The sequence below is a fragment of the Saccostrea cucullata genome, unplaced genomic scaffold (genome assembly GCF_032062105.1).
Source record: "Saccostrea cucullata isolate Sc308-1 unplaced genomic scaffold, CSIRO_AGI_Scuc_v1 ctg599, whole genome shotgun sequence".
Classification (NCBI taxonomy): domain Eukaryota; kingdom Metazoa; phylum Mollusca; class Bivalvia; order Ostreida; family Ostreidae; genus Saccostrea; species Saccostrea cuccullata.
In genome coordinates this window covers 90632-112356 of record NW_026938938.1, presented here as the reverse complement: position 1 = coordinate 112356, position 21725 = coordinate 90632, and the positions used below count along the sequence as shown (strand labels likewise).

Below are 21725 nucleotides of genomic sequence, written 5' to 3'. Positions count from 1 at the left end.
TCATGATGCATATCTAAACATTGTGTCCTAAATGTCTGCAAAGTTTGACTAAATTCTGTGCAGCGGTTTATGAGGAGTTGCGCTGACAAACTGTTCACCTCTATATTCAAGGTATGGCCAAATATCTAAGTTGAAATTAAAATTTCCCGGAAGTAATAAAGGAATCGGAATATTCTGGTAATATGCATATCTACATGTGTCCTAAATTATGTGCAAAGTTTGACCAAATTCTGTGCAGCAGTTTATGAGGAGTTCTTCTGACAAAAAAAAAAAACAGGACTGACGAACTGACTGACTGACACACTGACTGACGGAGGGGTCAAAAACATTATACCTCACGCAACTTGTGTGGGGTATAATAATGATATATAAGTGCTGCGATTATCTGTAATCATCAGTATTTAATGAAGAATATCATGCAATAAATTCAATAACCACCCGTTTCACAGTTGTTCCGAGATAAATCTGATTAATTAAGCCACCAGATTTGCATTATGTCCGCATTTTGTACGCATATAGGAAAAAGAGCACCAAAATCATGCACCGGATTTTCAATCATTTCCTGGTTAGACAAGATGGAGAAGAGTACTAAATGGGTAGGCCTTACCTGATTGGCTGAATTCAGGTATATAAATATCTTCATTTTAAAACAAAAAATAATGATTAAAATAAATGGTGAAATGATGCAATATTCTTAAAAGTTGAGAAATACCAGGGGATAAAAAAAGGAGTATGGTTGATTTTTTAAGTAGAATGCCATTACAGTCGATCACAGAAGGTTGTAAATAACTGCTTATTTATAAACGCCTCGGTACAGTATTTTTTCCGTGTTTTTAATAATGAAGTCTCAAATGATACTAGGGATTTGTTGGAAAGGGAAAGGAGTAGTCAAGTCACTTTGTAACGCTGGTCTTCTTTTCAACAAGAGCTCTGTATCTCTGTTCTGCTTGTGCAGATTATGCCAGACAGAGATTATTAGCGGATTTTGAGAAAGATACGGAGGGCAAGGTGGATGAAGTGATCAAACTGATAAATAGCATAAACTTTCAAAATGGAATTTGCAAAAATTAACAAGGTGTATCGTTCAGAGTCAAATACAGGATATGTTTAATTACTGCATTGTTGTTCAAAAAACAGTACAAAGACTACAATTTTTGGCAATCAGTAGATGTTGTACATGGGTAAATGATAGGAATTTCATATCATTGACAATCCTTTCAACACTTTAAAGGTTGTGATAAACAAAACACGTCTGCAAACAATCTTATTTTTGGCTTCTGCCATTTAACACAAAGAGAAAAACGTCGTTTTGCCTCTTTCCTTTGAAAAAATTTCATGTCCTATCATTTTTCAACAAACAAAAATATTGGTGCGGAGAAATCAGCAGATGACCAAGTGGATCATACAGCACAATAATCAACTGGATTAGTGACAATTCAAAGAAGTGTTTTGAGGTCCCTGAGATAAACGATGTTTTAACTTATTTTGATAATCAGATGTTGGCTATGATTTTGAGGGTGCATAATGAAGCTAAGGCAATTCTTAGTGCTATTACCACCGTCCCTATTCGAACCCTCTTTTCTCCATTGGAATTCAGTGTTTCAGAAACTGATTCTTTCAAGATAATTTGTCTATTCTTTGTCAATTCATCATCTCTCTGTTCTACATTATGACCTTTTTGCGAACGTTTTATGAGCGAGAGACTGTCTCGCATTTTCGAAGAACAGATATCAGATGTGACAGTATTTTTTGACGAAGTGAGTGATCTTTTTTTAGGAGGAAGAAGCAGACCGAAGGAGGCAGTATGACATCAAAAGTTATAGAGGACGTGTACAACTTTTTGAGTGACCACCAGAACGGACCTCCTACTGACTCCGTTTAAGACGTCTTAGTAAAAATCAAAAATGATGTCGGCATTCCAGATAATACATGTAGATCTTGGTCTATAGTGGGATGTGATGGTTTGCTATACCTCATCACAGCAAAGGTAACAAGAGACGCAATGAAGCGCATTAAAGTGGTAAAATTTGTCGTTTGATTAGAAAGTTTGGGTGTTTTTAATCGGACGTCAATTGCTATATTATATAACGACACGTCCATTTCTTAAGAAAAGAAATAGAAATATTCGTCGAAATGCTTTAGGATACCCCACTCTCTTTGACTAGCAACAGCAGTCACACTGAAATGGGGATAACGATTTTTTAATGGTAGAGGAGAGAGAGAGAGAGATAGACACCCCGCTTCTACAAAACACGTATTGCAACGAATATGTGTATATAATGATAAAATAATCGTTAATTGGAGATACCGAAACACATACATGTGTCGGTCGAACACGTTTACTCGGTGTTTATGTAGAATATCAATTTGATTGGTCACTGTTTTTATAGAATACCTGTTCTACAGGTATTCGAAATAACCATTTCACCGTTTTGTCATTTCTAAAGAAATGGGTGACAATATATGACAATCAAGGTTCTAGATATAGCCCACATCGTTTCATTCAAACGGAAAATTTTACCACTTCAATGCCCTCCATTGTAATCTGAACTGCAAGACCTCGTCTTCGGCACTGGGAAATGAATATGGCAAAGGGTATTCGACTTATGTCTCCCCTTCCAAGAGGAGACGTTATGGTCGATTTTTTTCGTCTTCTTCCTCTTCAGCCAAATCTTGTCGTAACTTAAATATCCTTTAACATGACAACTTCAAACTGTTAAACGAAAACTGCAGGTAGAGCACCCTCGCAAAATTCCGCCACTTGAGATTTCTTAGAAGCTGGCCATGGGAAGAGGGCAGCTACCAGTGTCGGTGCTGCGGTAAAGAGTGCGGTAAAGAGAACACCGTATGCCATCGTAAATAAAGGAGGAAATATCACAAAAGCTGCTGATGTTCTCAAGACATTGAATCATGCACATCAGCCAAACTAATGACTGTTTCTGAGAAAAACATTAAAGACAAAAAAGAAGTAACTCCTTTGTCGATTTAACCCATCCCAAAAGCAATGAAGAGACATGTACAACAGGTATATTCTGTTGATTGAAATCAACTAAAGATGACAAAAATAGAGAAATTATGGGGGTTTTTCCCGAATGTTTTAAACACCTTGTTCTTAAAACATTATTGGATTGAAATTGTTATTAATGGAATTTATTTCGACTTTTTGTTTTCAGGTATATGTCCCTCACCAAAGAACGATAGTATACACACCACTCATGTGCGATTTTTTGTTAAAAAAATGACATTTTATTAGAAATCCATGTCATTTAAAGGTTTAGATTACATGTATTAAAATCTAGGAAATTCAACAAGAGGTCCATGGGCCACCTCGCTCACCTGAGTAGCTTTGACCATGCTGTATACTTAACTAGATTTTCCCTTAGTAATACATATTGTGTCCCCACCCTACCCCCAGGGGTCATGATTTTAATAATTTAAAATCTACACTACCCCAGGATGCTTTCACACAAGTTTCATCTTTTCTGGCCCAGTAGTTCCTGGGATTTAAAAAAAATCCTATATATTTCAATGTAAAACTTGCATACCAAATTGTGACCCCGTCTTTACCTTGGGGTCACTTTGATCAACCAGCATTGCCCACAAATTCAGGAATACACGATCCTTTTGTTATTCGTGCAAATATTGAAATTTCCTAGATAAAAATATTTTAATAAACGTGGCCATATTCATTCTTAGTATTTTAGTGGATGCATTGTACAGCAGAATAAAGTATACAGATTATATATATGTTGTCGGGTAAAAAAAATCCAGTGTGATCTTCATAATATTGACAAAGTTAAGAAATGGCACCTTCATAATAATACCGGTATCACCAAGGTTAGAAGTCTCCTAGCTAATATTAACAGGGTGTATGAGGTTCATACCTGGGTTTTCTATACTTGCGGTCCCTTTAACTAACATGGGAACACATTTTCTTGTACTTCTTATTTTCAGAGATTGTTTAGGAAACATAAGGAATCCTTTTCAACTCAGCTTATCCTGATTAGTACCTCAAAGGTTATCTTGGACACCGATCCTAGTTCGACAAAATTAGGTGCTGTTTTATCTCAAGAAAAAATAGATAGGGAATGGCCATTGCTTATGCTAGACTGGACTTTTAACAAATCAAAAGCGAGATATTTGTACACTTTTAAGGAGTTGTGTGTAGCATATTACATGGTCTGTCAATCGACATCTGAGACATTTCTTTTGGGGTTCCATTTGGGTTTTATTATAAAACTAGAGGTACTGTGAGCATGCATTAAGCTCACTACTTCCGCCTCCTATGTGGTTATAATGGCAAAGCCCCTGTTTTGTTTTGAGAGACCCGACAAACGTGCAAGATCAAAATATAAAAAGAGGAGGTCACAATGCTTTTATATAATGAAAAATTGGTGAAGGTATCATTAACTTTTACTTGGTGGTTTTGGATGAGATGGGTACCCTTCAAAACTAAAGAAAGAGTCTTCGTGTCCATGTTTTGCTCAGGAAAACCCAAAATATGCGTTCTATCAAAAAGTAAAATAAGACGTCACAATGGCACTGTGTAAGATTCTGTGAAAGTCTCATTAAATCTCCTTGAAAACGGAGGTCATACACTGGCACGATAAAGTTCCCTCACTGCTAAATAGCCGTTAGTCCGAGTCAAGTTCAAAATTTAAAGTCCTTCACCGGTGTACCAGTGAAAACTGTCGCTAGTGCTCAGTGTCGCTCTAAAAAAGCGGTAGCCTTGCAATTCGGCACTCGTATAATTAGACCCAGAGAAAGTTGTAATCGCCTTATAAAGACGCAATTAGTGTTTAAAATGAAGTAAAATCGAAGTAATAAAGTTCCAAGACTGTTAAAGAATTCTGGTTTTTTGAATATTTTCAGAAAAATCTTGAAAAATAAGTGTTTGACATTCGACGCTATTGCATCGCGATCGGCATCTGATCTGGGCTTTCATATGATACTTCATCTCTAAAATTACATAAGAAGAAGGGCAGTATATGACTAAAAAAACTATTTGGGAAAAGAAAGCGACAGCAGAAGTGTACTATAAACTGTTTAATGTTTTTGAACATCGAGATCGGCATCCAACTTAATCAGCTGTTTGCACTTGAGTCAGTCGAGAGAACAAATTATGATTAGTAAACTCGCAATCAAAACCGATCTATTGTAAGTAAGACAGTATTTTAACAAGATAAAATAAAAATAATTATCGTTTGTTTCGCCGATAAATGTAATGCAAGACACAAGTAAGGTTAAATTATGGTCTCGCCACTTGCAACCAGTATAGAATACTTCAAATAAAGTTGCGACGCGAATTTCCTCTATTTATTGTGGTTTTAATGTGTTTATAATGCTGAAAAGTTTTTTTTCTTGTACACAAAGACTAATGTGGATTTTCCCTATGAATGTTTAGGTGTTAACATTCTCTGTCATAAATTAAAAACTGAGCAGTTTTCAATCAATTTTCATCATACATATAGTTTTTGGTTAGATGAGTTCTGTTCACATTGATTCATTATATGTTCAATGATGATCCATGATAGGTGACATTCAGTAAGATGCGTCGATGTAACCAAAGGGACTTAATTATGATAGAAATAGTAATATCATTTATAGTGATTTAGCATCTTTTTTTTGAAAGTATGTGTGGTGGGAGGGGGGCTTTCAAGAGTGTTGCTAACACCCGGCTTTCAATGAACATTTTTAATACAGTAAAACTAAAAGTTATGTCTGGAAAATAGTTGGGGGGGGGCAAGCCCCCGGCCCCCTGTTGCTACGTGACTGATTTACTAAAAAAGAATAAATTTGTGAAATTTTCTGATTGGTAAACTTGTATATTTTAAAATAATTTGCTTAAATGTCATGAATAAAGTAAGTTTTTTGATACAATAATTTGAATGTTTGTCATAAACATAAAACACATTTATTTCAAAAGCCATTATTCTGAATATTCAACAATATAAATATCTAAATGCAAAACTAAATAATTGTTTAATATATATAGATGCATTTTAGTTTTGATATAAAGTCTACAGAAGTCCATTTGAGTCACCTTTGGCTCCATTTGGGTAAATCGACACACCGTTCAGTAAGATGCAATGTCACTGAAATATTGTTAATGTTGGGATAGACAGTTCATTTTCATTACAGTGATGATAAACTTAGATTTATAACTTCAAACATCTATCAGTGTCTAGAGTCCACACACAATATAAAATTATATATCATATAAAGAGATGAAACCAGATAGTAAAGTGAAAAAAAAAATCTTGCATATGCACTACAATGCTAGACAAGCTACCAGTAAGACAACTCTCAATTATAAGAACTTGCCCAGTATTTGAAGACAAAATCACTTAGTTTGGTAGATATTTTATGCGCTACTTAAAGCTGAACACTACTCGTAAATAGGCATAGTCCGCCATATTTCTCCTTCTTCAACGCTCTCCCTACAACTCGTATATAAGGAGCAGATCCGACGAGTGCAGACGTATATCTTACAAAGCGTTCTACTCAATATCGATGAAATTATCAAATTTTACGTATTTTTCCCAAAACAGGACAAAAGTTTCATGAACAATACATGTCAATACATTATTTACAAACAGAAAATGCACATAAAAACAAGAAATAAACGTAAAAAATCTAAGACCACGATAGGAGTACTACATGTCGGCCACGAGTTTCGAGTGTGCAATCGGGTGTAACGATAGCGAACGGTTTATATACCCGTCTGACAGTGCCTATTTATGAGAAGTGTTCAGCTTTAAGCAAGCAAAAATTGACATCACATTTTGTGGGGAAAAAATCAGAGAATTCTAAATACATGTATTGGTCACTTGGTAGCTTACATTTTAGAATCGCTTAATGCTGTTTAAATGCAGTACAGACTGTAAGTCTGTTACGAAATGCAGTGTAACATGTTCCTTGTATAGTAGAGGGCTGATATTTGGACACATATATTACGAGATGTTTAATGTACTGTAAAGGTCAATGTCATATCAAGAGGTTAAAGATAAAAAGTTAAAGACCGAAATCCCTAGGCATGCGCATAAGCCAGTGCTCAGTGTCGCTCTTTTCCCTATATACTGTAGAAGTACTTTTTTCCGCGTGGTATTAATTTACGCTATGTACGCGGTCACAATTTTTCCGCGGAAATTTGTCCAAGTGTACTTAATGTAAATGTAAGGCATTTAGTTACAATTTAGAAAATCCGCGTAATTTTCTACCCGCGGATTAAACAGAAATTGAGATTCCGCGGAATTATATCCCCGTGGAAAATAGTACGTCTACAGTATTCTATTAAGAGCGACACTGAGCACTAGCGACAGTTTTCACGGTTACAGCCGGTGTGTGGTAACGTCGAAGGGACATCTTAAGCTGTGAATCTTGTAGCTGATATCTCCGTTACCTAGCAAAAGGTTGCCGCGACAGGTGAAATAAGGGGACGACAATTGATTCTGAGGGGAGACCTGGCTAATTTTGAAAATAAATAATTTGTCCTTGATAATGTTGAAAATAATATCTGTCCTCCACTGCAAAGAAAATAAATAATCTGACCTTGATTGAAAATATTTAATTATTGTGAAAAATACCTTTCTTACTTCAGAGTAATTAAACCTCGACATATCTTCAATTCAGCATGTTTTTGGCTCGCCATTTTAGAACCAAATAGTATTTAAAATGAGATTTAAAAAATCCTTTTGCTCGCAACACAGTGCCCAACAGCATCAATCCGATTGACAATGTTTTCATATAAATGTGAGAAGAAAGAAAATGCATGTATGACCACTACACAAGGAAGGAGATAATCACAGACGAAGCAGTTAACACCATTGATAAGACAATACTAGCGGTACAGACTGGATACCAGTAGTCAGTTTATCTACATGACAATGTGCACTCAGTAGGTGTGATGAATCATTTTAAATACAAGCCAATTCTTATGCACCGCAAAATATAAATTTTCTTGACAAAGAATTGTACATAGCGATTGATATTCCCCGATAAATTAAAATTAATACAAGGTATATAAATGATAAGTCTTTTAGTACTAGTATTTTATTCATGAAAATTACATAATCACAAAAAAATCTTTAAAAACAAGACGTCTGTATGCCAATGCTCACTAGTAATATTAATATACACAAATTCAATTACGAGCAGATGCACAGATAAGTTGACATCAGTGAACAAAAATGAATCCCACCATATGACATACCTTAGAGAAGATCGTGTTAAAATTTCAAGCATCTGTGAGACTGTGATGAGTAGTTACCGAGAAAATTTATTATGTATGAAACGGACAGACGCACGGATAAACAGGAAGTTGACATCGGATTGGAACGAAAATGAATCCCACCATATGGCATACCTTAGAGAAGATTGCTTTAAATTTCAAACATCTGCGATGATTAGTTGCTTAGAAAACTGCAACGAAAATGTATTATGTATGAAACGGAGAGACACACAGATAAACAGGAAGTTGACATGGGATTTGAACAAAAATGTTCCCCCATCACATGGCACGCCATAGAGATTGATTGATTGATTGTATATTGTTTAACGTCCCTCTCGAGAATTTTTCACTCATATGGAGACGTCACCGTATGCTGGTGAAGGGCTTCAAATTTTGACCTTTACCCGGCACTTAGGGCCATTGAGCAGTGAGGGATCTTTATTGTGCCAACGCCTGCCGCTGACACGGGGCCTCGGTTTTTAAGGTCTCATCCGAAGGACCCGCAACTTTCACTTCAAAGTGCCGAGAGCATGGCGAAGGAACAGTTGCTACCCATTTTATCGACTGGGTCAGTCGCGGCCGAGATACGAACTCACGACCTTCCGATCACGCACGCCTCAGAGAAGATTGTGTTAAAATTTCAAGCGCCTGTGATGAGTAGTTGCTGAGAAAACTGCAACAAAAATTTGTTATCTATGAAACGGAAAGACACACGGATAAACAGGCAGTTGACATCGGATTTATAAAAAATGTATCCCATGCCTCTGAGAAGATTGTGTTAAAATTTCAAGCATCTGTGATGAGTAGTTGCTGAGAAGACTGTGAAGAAAATTTGTTACGGGTAGACAGACAGCTAAACGGACGGACACACCAGGGTAAAACAGTATATTCCCCCTCTCCTTCGGTGCGGAGGTATAATAAAAGGAAAAAAACTGTTCTTGTTGGTATCCATTGATAAAGGTACCACAAGACAAAAAAGAAAATAATCTGTCCTTGATAATCTTAACAATAAATAATCTGTCGTTGATTGGCATGAAAATAAATAATCTGTCTCAACAAAATTTGCCAGCCCCCCCCCCCCCCCCCCCCCCCCCCCAGAATCAAATGGTCGTCCCCTAAATGATATATATGCGATTTTCCCCTCTTGTATCTGGGCATTGATTTATTGGACCTGTTTAAAATGTTGCCCGAGGCCGCAGCTCAACGGCAACATTTTCCCCTTCATGTCCAACAAATCATATGTTGCTTAAATCCCAGTTCATAAATCTTTTTTATAATCTTCACTTAAGATTTAATTAATACATATTATTGTTTTACTTGTGAAGTACATGTAGCGATAACGTTGCCTATGAACATTATTGTGCCGGACAACAGTGAAATTGTTTGACCGATGTAATTAACATTTCTTTTGTTGGACTTTTTATAAGTAAAAATAGATATTTATAAGGGTATAACAATTTAGAATTAACACAATTTTTAAGTTTTATTGTGAGGAAATATTTATACTGATCTTTCAATTTACCTTAGTGAATTTTCTTCACAACATGATTGGATATATTAAATGATATTTTTTTTCTGAAAAAGTAAAGCAACACTTAGTCTTCAAAACTATTTTCAATTTGAATCTAATGCTATTGTTAATGATGAAAATCAATGTTGAAAATAAAAAAGGTGAATTTTGAGCAGAGGGATATTTCACTTTAAATCAAATTACAAGACCCCTTGGCATGTTCATTCATGGGAAGGCACAAGTACCGGTATTCCACATTCTTTACATCTGAATAAATCTACACGGATATGTGATAAAAAAAAATATAAACAAAAAGCGAAATGTTAAATGTTTATGTAGAAATAGATGCGATCGACTGTCTCGATATTCGTCCTTTTAGTAGTAATAATGTTTTAGATTGATTTGCTTAGACGAAACCACATTTACTTTTATCCCAAAAAATCAAAAAAGGCGTGGGTTTGTGATCCAGTTTTTGAATTCACCGCAAAAACTCCTAGTTCGGTTCCGCCATAATATAACCCTACTATAATTTTTTCATCTCCTTTCATATCTGGAGGTAACTCCAAAACCACCGATCCTAATTTTGTGCACCAGCTTTCCGTGACGTACTTAGGACTCGGTACAGAGGAAGCGTATACTTCTAGTAAAGAGTGTGAATGTCCGCTGTAGACATTGTAAGGTTTTCCGATCCGATTACCTGACAGAGACACTTGCTGACCAACTTGTAGATGGACATCGAACACATCGTCACATATGACTTCGTCATTAACAAATCTCTTTTTGTCTGGATCGTGAACACCCTCTTTAAACGGCTCTGATATAGCAATACCATACGTGTATTTACAAACTCTCGCCACGATAGCTCGGGGTTCATGCCCAAATAATACGGCTCCCTTAAGAACAGTGGAAGCAGCTTCCTGTGGATGGATAATTTGAAGATTCGGAAAATGAGAAACAATGGCGTCTCTGACGACATGGCTATCAGCGTAACCGCCCACTAACAGAAGGGCAGTTACACCCGAGACCTTTGTCATTTGTAGTAAGCTTTGAATATGGCATACAATACCGGAAATTGATTTGTCAAATAAGCGAATAAAAGCTTGAGGGGAAACTTGAAGCTTGTCTCTCTTAATCTTGACGTCTTGAACCTGTTGAGTGTTTAATACCTCCTGAATTTCTCTTCCAGTGTGTTTTCTGTACAACTCTACTAAAGAAGCAGATATCTTAATTGAAACAGTTGTATTTTGTCCTGGTTCAAACAAACGTTTCTTTATGTCAAATTCTTGAAATAGTTCAATCACATCAGATGTGAAATTATTTTGAAATTCTTTGTACACTTCATGACCAAATATTCCTACGAGGAGGGAGCAGAACTCGTCGTCTACCGTCGTGCCGCCCCAGTAGCCACCTGTAGGTTGATATAGTTCCTCTAAAGCACCACCTTCGTGAACGCAATGGACCGTGATGTCCACTGTGCCACCTTTAAAACAAAATCATTTAAGATATTTGAAAAGCGCATAATAATATGAATTATACTAACCATCATACTAAGCATAAAAATATGAATATCATTTTGATCTGTATCCGACATATGTGAAAAGAACTTTGATAATCAAACACAGTGCAAACATTATCATTTCTGCCAGTTTGTCTTATATCCTTTAAAACATGTATATGCTCAACTGGAAGGAATTAAAAACAACATACCACCCAGATCAACGACCATATATTTTGTTTCTGGTTTGAAAATGTCAAATACATGTGTGTTCTCTTGGACGTTACTTTGATAAGTAGGGCTGTATCGGCAGAAAAGTGATGCTGCCTCCGGTTCGAGAGCTAAGGTCAAATTTCGGCCCTCAATGCCAGCCTAGAAATAAAATAATAATCTGACTTTATCCACCAATTGCAAAACAAATAACATCATCGTCTATAAAAATAAAGCTTTTGACATTTCAATCACAAAGGCGGACTGTGATCGTTTCGAAAACAAAATAAAAATTTCTTTTTCAAAATGTGCACGGGGTAATGGCTTTTGACTTACACTATTTTTTTACTCAGAGAAAATGTAGTATATAATGCCCCCACCTTTTCAGCGGCTTTTCTCATAAAGAATTTGGCTTTGTCATCCCAAATTGCAGGTACCGTCACAACCCACTGAATGTCACTTGGAGCCAAGTTGAGTTTGGAGTCCATTTCCTTTAATCGGGTTAACACGTGCTGCTTTAAATATCCAATAACTTTTGCAAAAATATCAACTGCAGCCATTGTTTTCCCAGAGATATCATGAAGTTTTAAGTCTGTTGAAAGTGCCTAAAATATAAATGGCGAACGTAGAATTTGAGATTTCTACGTTACAGTTACGTGTATTTACCTTACTATTCTGGTAACTCGTAAAAAAAAAAACAACTTAATTTGATGAAATTAGGAAATCGAATAACGCCAATTAAAAATTGTGGCATATAGGAAACTACTTTGCCCTTATCAGCATTTAGCTTGCGAAACCTTCACCAAAGAATGGATTTTAAAATTCAGAAAATTGTCTTGTTTAATCTATCTGAAATTTTGTTAGCTTCCTTAAAGGTAATCTAACAACCAAGCTCTATAATAAAAATGATGACTTTAACTTTTCAATTGCCAATATCCCTACTCCTTCATCACCTTCATAAGGAGTTCATATATATATCTATACAGTTGATTCGATATGCAAGTGTTCAAAATCAAAATCCATAAAATATTACAAAATTGGAGCAGAAAAAACGGGAACCTTCAGAACATCAGAGGTATGATCAAGTGCCATGGAGGGGTGATCATCCCCTGCCGACTGGTCACACCCGCCGTGTGCTCCTCGTCGTCAATTGCATTTGCTGACAAGGTCATTGCATCGACCATGACACCTACGAAATGATGACTTTATAAAAGACTGCTGATTTTCTTGTTTCAGTAACTCTTTGTCAATAATTTACCTAAAGCTATTCAGAATTGAAAGCGCAAGTCTCGACAAAGCTCACGAGAAATCTCAAAGCTAAATAACGAAAGTTCATGTCGGGGAAAGTTGAAATCAGCTCGTAGTTTAGTTATTAGAAGGTCCTTATCGTCTATTTAGTCAGAAGAAAATTTAAATATGAATGACTGTGGTGTCTTTAATATCAAAGATACACGTGTATCCAATCTATATCAATGAAAATAACGAAATATGGGGATAACGAAAAGTATTCAAGCTCTAGGTCATTTTCAACAATTCAGGAAGCAGGTGAAGCATGGTGCCATGACGGTCAAAGCTAGTCTAAGGTACCATGGAGGAGAAACTTTTAAAAAATTATAATGCCTTGTAATATGATACTTACTCCTTGCTGATAGAGGTTCATCTTAAACTTGTTGAAGAAATAGTATGAAGTATGCTGGTTATATTCGGCCAAATCACCATACATTTTGATAGCCTCGTATCCAAATGCTTCCACCTCTCCATTTTGATTTAACAAGATAGACGTTGGTGCTTTCATGGACATCCCGTTGTTATGTGGCCAGAGGTTGGTACTGATCCGCAAGCGATCTGAAAGATACTCGTGACGAAAGGAAAATGCATAGCCGGAAAATGTGGTTCCTAAATCTATGGCGGCTACCAAGACTCGTTCTGGGCATTCCTAAAAAAACGAAATTAATGTCAACACCAATTTTAGGGAAACTGCTTTATCTATACAAATATATTTCAGACATTACTTAAATATATGACCATTAAATGTCTCTAATGTACTATGTCTCCGATACAAAAAACACAAATTGGTTTCCAAATGCTAAATACTAGCACCTTTACCTGATTTTGTGAGTTGGAGGGGAATTGGTCATTATATCCTTGATGTTGTCCCTGGATGTTAACCAGAGGAATCCGGGGAGGTATTGTTGGAACAGCTAATTGTTGGGGCGGATTTAGTGCAGAGAAAGTCACCTGATAAAAAATATAATTAAAACAAGTATATACTGACAAAAAGTCAGAAATACTCAAGCTGTAGAAAGTCAGTTAGGAAGTGTCAGTAATATCCTAAAATGGTATAAGATTCAATTTTCTGTTGATTAAAGTATATGTACATGAAACAAAATTCATATATTGAATTTAATTAGAAGAAATATAAGTAATCATACTACTTTTTAAGATGAATTTACGTGACACACTTTCAGGAATATTCTACAGAGCATACTAACGTTGCCGTTTCTTAATTTAATGAAATATTTTTTATGTCTGATAGACATTTAGTATACTTCAAACTATGTAAGTTTTTTGTATTTTTTGCTTAATGACGTACATCACATTCAATATATACATCAATCTAAATAGCTTGCTACGGGTTCATCCATCGTTGCAAACCACTGCCAAAATATACGATACTCTCCTACTCCAGACCGTGTCTTGAGACGAGGAGGTTTATCTAGCTGAGGGACATGTCCAGTACATTTTCCGTACGAATCCAAAAGAACTTATTATAATTAATATAGGTTCCGTTACCAAAGTTTAAAATAACAATGATTTTGTGCTATTATTTTACTGTCATCATTTGCAGGCCCGTGAATAGCGATATCAGTTGGGGGGTACAGCCATACATTTTCTGGCCATGCATTGTAGAATTTGTTAACGATGGGGTAACCTGCGTCACCTTTCAGAGTCTGCAGTGGACTCGTCCAAGGATGCTTTGTCGGCGACTGTAAAAAGTTACCTGAGATTCCTACGCAAACGCAGCACAGTTAAGGTTACAAAAAGGAGGTGGAGCCTAATTTGTACGGGAAAACTTGACTATGACATCATACACAATATACGTCATACAACATTTCTTTAAAATACCACAAAATGAGTTTATCTGCTAATTTAACCAGTAAGAAATCATCAAACTACATAAAAACTTACTACAGCGTGTTGTTTTGTTGTTAGTTAAATCCCACATAGCAAGTTATAAACAAGGCACTGATCGCAATACACTTGTCAATATGACGTCATTTCTTACAACGTGACGTAATTTGTATGCAGTGAGAGACAGATCAAGTAATATTTTCCCAACAAAATATGTATTCTCTAATTAAATAAAATATTATTTACAGGTATTCTATGGGACAATAACTTGAATTTAATGTCTTCTTCGCTATTTAATTAATATATTTTCTGTACATTACTTATTTAATTTACACTGCCGTATATTTGTACGCAAGTACATCGGAGGGTAATGTGGGGGGTCTTAATAAATCGATCTAGTGCAAGGGCATACACTCTATGGATCAAAGTAAGCTTTTACATTTCAACTATAGGACTAATAAGGTATCTGAAAAGTGCTGCGATCCTGATGAAATCTTAAAAACAATTTAATTATATTAGTATTTCATGCCGCTGACCAGCAAAAAATATAGCATTCGATCATACAAGTATAATTTTAAAAATGAAATTGCCGTATTTAGACAGGATCGCAGCACTTTTTAGAAACTACGATACGTGTTGAAAATATTTATATAATAAACTTGGAAATTTAACTTGGTTATGCCCTTGCACTAGTGATATTTATATGTAACATCAAAACTTCAAGTCAATGTGCTAAAATCGCGTGACTGCCGCATCACGTGACTAGTCTAAATATAAAATATAATTGTCCTCGATATGTAGTTATTAATCATAATTACAATTATCCGATATAAATAATGTTCTAAAAATAATCGCCATCCCGATTACCAATACATTTTTAAATACAAAATTTAGCCGATATTTCCATTGCGCACCTTAACTGTACTGCGAAGGAAAGGCGCGAAATCTCTGTATAGAAACTGTTGCGGCTGCGGAGCTTCACTCATTATTCATTCGCCGTAAAATAGAATCCGATATTTAACACTTAATATCTTTGAATATACAGATGTTTTCAAGATAAGCTTCATTTTTGTTTCTAGAAATCTTTTTATCTACAAAAATAATATATTTTTCTGTTTTTAAACTGAGTAAATCGATGACCTAGCATCGTTTTAGATAACTCAAGCCCCTCTAGGGCTTGAGTAATCATAAGGTTGCAATTCAATGTAGAACTCTTCAGAACAAGTTAATTATTTTTTTTAACATCCTACCCCTCTCGTTATAAATATATTCGTATTTTCTAAAATGAAATATGTCATGACTGTTTATTCATCCAGTTGGTCCGAACAATTTACTTTATTTGTTTTTGTTGCCAACTTTAAAACGTGCAGTGAATTGTGTTTCTTTTTTTATGAATAGCAGGTTAACTTCCAACAGTACGGATCAATATGCACTGCGACGGATTGCTTTACGCAACATCGATAAAGCTGTCGGGTTAGACATGGCAATCTACTGCCTCTTTATCACAAAATTTATTTACTCAAAGGTTCTCTAGAGTCGCGGAGTAAGGAGTCGATCCTTACCTCGCGCGTTCGAATCCCAATGGGGACTTGGATACCGTTCCTTTGAATGAGACTGAATAAACTGCGGTCCCGTGTCACTGTAGGTGATGGCACGATAAAGATCCCATACTACGCAATGGCCCTTGGTGCCAAGTATAGGTAAAAATTTGCAACTTTAATACACTGGATCATCAAGCTCGCACAGAACACCCACCCCACCCCCACTTGGCAGCGTTGTTTCCACAATGAAGATAAACTAAATTTTGGAAAAGTTGGTGAGTCGATAAAAATCGCCACGTTTTACAAACGCAACCTTTATATCAGTTTGACATTCATTCGACTTTGAAGCTCATGGGCTGATGGACCTTTTCTCCGACTTCTTGACATTTGATACGCTTTTTAGAGTAAAAAGAATTTTTTTCATGTTTGATCAAGTAATGATCACCTCCGTTTACAACACCTCCTGATAATGTCATGTACTAATAATCACGCGTAGATGAAGGACAAGTTTTTTTTCTTTTAATTTTAAATGACATGTTGAATATAATTCACCTCTATGTAATTATACTTATAGAACATATTTCCTCTCTAAAAAAGAAAACAAATCTTACCGATTCCCTAGGTACATGTCGTCTGTCCAATTTTCCAAGACACTGTCCCATTATTTCTGACTTCCAAGTTTATCGATTTTCAGTATTCGGAGAATTATTTACAGAAGCACAATGCACAAATTGTTTACCTGAATATTTATGAATAAAAAAAAATCAAATAACTGATAAAATGTCGCAAGACTACGTTTGAAGTACTGCAACAGGTGCATGGACTGCATGTATAAAAAGAAGATAGTAAGGACACGTTATTATGCGCGCAGAACGTTGTTTGCCCTTCATAATACTGATTGATAATGTGTTCGCAGAATCTAAACGAAAAGTAGAGGTTTAAACCTGTGGAATGCCGCCTTATCAGTTACCTTATTCTATTACCGTAGCGTTGACTACATTTTGTTTATGGTAATAACTTTTTTATAAATCGTAATTTTTACAAAGAGATACTGTAACCTAGACCTTCACTTTGAGGTAACATGCACAAAGAAATTTGGTGGCGACAATACAGGTATTATCCCAATAATTCGTCTACAGTACAAAGATCATGACAAGATATAAACATTCAGGCAGAGGAAGGAAATGTGTCCCCACGTTATTGTTTCATTTTTTATTTTGATTACATGTGTGATTTTTTTTGTTTCTTAAAATATTCTATAATTCAAACAAATTTCAGACAAACTAATACACACTGATACTTTGGGGCAATGTTCAAGGTCTTTTAAATTGGTCGATTGTAACTTGTTGGATCAGATAATGCTCAGTTGAAGCATGCAGAATTTAATAACCGTCCTTTGTCATATATTCATTACAAGAGGCCCAAGGGCCGTAACAGTCACTTGAGTATAAAACAACAATCCATAGAATATAAAACTAGAGGTACTATGAGCGATGAGCTCACTAAATGATACCCCCCGCCTCCCATATGAATATAAAAGGAGTGTCCATCTTTTGTTGTGGGAAACCCTAAATGTGTGTCGGATCGAAAAATAAAATAGGAGGTGCACAATGGCAATATTTAATAAAGATTCTGTGAAAGTTTCATCAAATTTCATTCAGTGGTATGGGAGGAGTTGCGGATAAGAGATGGGTACCCCAAAGCGTAACACAGACGGACAGACGTACATATATGCATACGGACGGACGATTACTATATATATGATATACCCATTCGCTTTTCAAGCGGGGGGTTATAATAAACTGATAGAAGCATTGTTGTCCGAAAGCAAGAGAAATAGGATGTTCAGGATCATCAAAATAATTAGTCTAGTCTTCATTAACAATCATAAATTAAAGTTCTGATCTGTCTTCTATTTAGATTTGGGGGGGGGGGGGGTGTCAAGATTTGAACAATCTTGTATGTACACTTAGTCTACTGTATATTACTGTACTTTTTGTTTACCAAAAAATTTACATTGGCGAAATTATGCGAGACAGTGTGCTCACACAAATGACATTCTCGTGTGTGTAGTAAATGATATGCATGGTAGTTTATATGTTGACGACTTTGTTCTGTGTTGCAGGTCCAGAAATATAACTATTTTATTGAGCGGCGGTTACAATCATGTCTAAACAAAATTGGGCCGATATTAAAGGTTTTTAATTTTCAAGGAGTAAAACTGCACGTGTGCAATTTTTGTTTAAAACGGAAAACCAAGATGAACCATTAAATGGAAATCCAATAAAAGTAGTTAAAGAAATAAAGGTATAAGGCTTCATCTTTGATAACAAAATCTTTTATTCCACACATAAAGATGCTCCAAGAAAAATGTTTAAAGGCACTAAATATTAATAAAGTAATAGCAAACACAAAAATGGGGAGCTGATAAAAGTACTCTACTTTAAAAACGCTATCGCTGTCTAGTTAAATCAAAATTAGACCATATATATATTGTGTATGGATCAGCTGGGACTTCCTATGCAAAGGCTCTTGACGCAATCCATCAAGGTCTTAGATTGTGCTCGGGGGCCTTTTAGAACTTCTCTTATGTGGAGGCAAATGAGCCACCTCTAGTCTTAAGAAGAATTAAACTGGCTTTAAAATACGTAATTAAATTAAATGCATTTTCACTATATAATCTATATAGCCCCACCTTACCACTAGAACCCTTAACCCTGGGGCCACTAGATTCACAATTTGAGAAGAGGCAGTCTTATTCAACATAACTATGCATTTGGTTAGTTTATTTAATGCCCATGAACAGAGAAGAAGAATTTCAAAATATTTTGCATTTTTACTATATAATCTATGAAGCCCCACCCTACCACTAGAACCCCTGAACCTGGGGTCATTAGATTCACAATTTTGGAAGAAGCAGTCATTTTCAACTTAACTATGCACTTGGTTAGTTTATTTCTGCCCAGGAGCAGAAAAGAAGAATTTCAAAGAATTTATGCATTTTCACTGTATATTCTATATAGCCCCGCCCTAGCACTAGAACCCCTGACCCTGGGCCATGAATTTCACAATTTTGGTAGAGGACTCAGTGCTGATTACAATTATTCTAACAGTTTGACTGCTTGATGTCCAGGAGTAAAGAGGATTTTTAAGATTGCACTAACTGCACTATATACCAAAGAACGAGGGCGCTTTTGATTGACATTCGGCAGGAATCTGGGCGTAATTTAAAAGTGGAAATTTTATCAATATGTCACATGAAATTTTAACATTTTTTTTAATTTATCGGGTTCCTGTGCAACAGGAAATGAAAATGTTTTCCAGAAATTGAGTTTGATTTGCTCAAAAATAATTTGAAAATTGCCCAGATCAGACGTTTAGTACAAAATGGTACATTTTTAAACACGTTTTTCTAAAAAATTTCTATCTCTGGGTCTTCTCTCCATGATTTTGAAACGTTTGTGTGTAGTTTAATTCAAAGAAACGAATACACTTTTTTAAACCAGAAGTCTCTGTCGAGACTGAAGCTCTACTGGTTTGTACTTATAGCAAAGGAAGAGAAAAGTACTTCAGCAGTTGAGAATTGAAACTTAACAACAGCAATAGATAGAATAATGATCCTTGATAAAGTCTCTTTATGTTCTTAGTGTAGTCTACAAGTTTGCGAAGTTATATTGAAATCAGACCAAAACTGTAGGAGGAGTAGCATTTTAAAGGAATTTCACAGAAATTTCTATTTTTAGTTACCACAGCAAAACCGTTTATTGAAATCAAAAGCTGATAAACAGAATTATGTATCTTAGTGTAGTCTACTTGTGTGCCAAGTTATATTGAAATCAGACCAAAACTGTAGGATGAGTAGCATTTTCAAAGAATTTCACAGAAATGTCTGTTTTTAGTAACCACAGCAACAACGTTCATCGAAATCAAAAACAGATATAGAAGATTATGTATCTTAGTGTAGTTTACTTGTGTGCCAAGTTATATTGAAATCAGACTAAATTTGTAGGAGGAGTAGCATTTTGAAAGAATTTCACAGAAATTTCTATTTTTGGTAACAACGCCAACACCGTTCGTCGAAATCAAAAACTGATATACAGAATTATGTATCTTAGTGTAGTCTACTTGTGTGCCAAGTTATATTGAAGTCAGACCAAAACTGTAGGAGGAGTAGCATTTGGAAAGAATTTCACAGAAATTTCTATTTTTAGTAACAACGCCAACATCGTTCGTCGAAATCAAAAACCAATACATAGAATTATGTAACTTAGTGTAGTCTATTTGTTTGCCAAGTTATATTGAAATCATACCAAAACTGTAGGAGGAGTAGCATTTTGAAAGAATTTCACAGAAATTTCTATTTTTAGTAACAACGCCAACATCGTTCGTTGAAATAAAAAACCGATATACAGAATTATGTATCTTAGTGTAGTCTACTTGTGTGCCAAGTTATATTGAAGTCAGACCAAAACTGTAGGAGGAGTAGCATTTTGAAAGAATTTCACAGAAATTTCTATTTTTAGTAACAACGCCAACACCGTTCGTCGAAATCAAAAACCGATACACAGAATTATGTATCTTAGTGTAGTCTACTTGTGTGCCAAGTTATATTGAAATCAGACCAAAACTGTAGGAGGAGTAGCATTTTGAAAGAATTTCACAGAAATTTCTATTTTTAGTAACAATGCCAACACCGTTCGTCGAAATCAAAAACCGATACATAGAATTATGTATCTTAGTGTAGTCTACTTGTGTGCCAAGTTATATTGAAATCAGACTAAAACTGTAGGAAGAGTAGCATTTTAAAGAAATTTCACAGAAATTTCTATTTTTAGTTACCACGGCAAAACCGTTCATTGAAATCAAAAACCGATGCTTTATTTTATGTATCTTAGTGTAGTCTACTTGTGTGCCAAGTTATATTAAAATCAGATCAAAACTGTAAAAGGAGTAGCATTTTGAAAAATTTTTTACAGACAGACGGACAGACAGACAGACATACGGACAGGACGGATGGACGCCGGACGCATTACTATCGCATAAGCTCTTCTGGTCTCTGACCAGTAGAGCTAAAAAAGGAATCAGTATCATGATGCTGCTTTATTCATTTAAATTCCACAACAGCACTCAAGAGTCAATATTTTAAAAAAATCTATAGAAATATAGTTTAACTATTAACACTGTTAACATCTTAAAAATATAAAATCTTGAAAAGATAAAAAATAAATTACATAGTTCTATAATTCTAAACTTAAGAAACATCTCATGACCAGAAGTCTCCGTCGAGACTGAAGCTCTACTGGTTTGTACTTATAGCAAAGGAAGAGGAAAGTACTTAAGCAGTTGGGAATTGAAAATTTGCACAGGTAAAAAAGAGAATAATGATCCTTGAATAAGTCTTTTTATGTTCTTAGTGTAGTCTACTTGCAAGCCACATTATATTATAATCAGACTAAAACTGTATTTGAAGTAGCAAATTTGAGAGTAACAGAAATTGCTATCTTTATTAACCAAGGTAATAATGTTTCATTGAAGTCAAAAACGGATATAAAGAATTATGTACCTTAGTGTAGTCTACTTGAGTGCCAAGTTATATTGAAATCATAC

The 21725-nt window shown here is 35.4% G+C and overlaps 2 protein-coding genes across 2 annotated transcripts in view; one reads left to right on the top strand and one right to left on the bottom strand.

Moving 5' to 3' along the window:
* The window catches only part of LOC134251903 (uncharacterized), a 280050-nt gene extending 265587 nt beyond the window's left edge, over nucleotides 1–14463 (top strand). The window contains exon 2 of the mRNA XM_062734324.1: nucleotides 14315–14463. Coding sequence (XP_062590308.1) covers nucleotides 14315–14365 — 51 coding nt within the window. The 3' untranslated portion in view covers nucleotides 14366–14463. The remainder of the gene's footprint in view (nucleotides 1–14314) is intronic.
* LOC134251898 (heat shock 70 kDa protein 12B-like) lies at nucleotides 9688–16977 on the bottom strand. The gene is made up of 6 exons (XM_062734318.1): nucleotides 16730–16977; nucleotides 13552–13683; nucleotides 13085–13381; nucleotides 11826–12050; nucleotides 11448–11607; nucleotides 9688–11220 (listed from the first exon to the last, which is right to left on the bottom strand). The coding sequence occupies exons 1-6, from the start codon at nucleotides 16778–16780 to the stop codon at nucleotides 10169–10171; spliced, it is 1917 nt and encodes a 638-aa protein (XP_062590302.1). The 5' UTR covers nucleotides 16781–16977; the 3' UTR covers nucleotides 9688–10168.
* Between the last annotated feature and the right edge of the window lie 4748 nt (nucleotides 16978–21725).

Bases quoted from the DNA above. Each gene is read 5' to 3' on its own strand.
- LOC134251898 (XM_062734318.1), bottom strand. From the start codon at position 16,780: ATGGGACAGTGTCTTGGAAAATTGGACAGACGACATGTACCTAGGGAA. The intron at 13,684-16,729 runs GTAAGATTTGTT...ATTTTTTATCAG, and splicing joins GACATGTACCTAGGGAATCG to GTGACTTTCTCTGCACTAAA. The intron at 12,051-13,084 runs GTAAGTATCATA...TTTATATTTTAG, and splicing joins TGAACCTCTATCAGCAAGGA to GCACTTTCAACAGACTTAAA.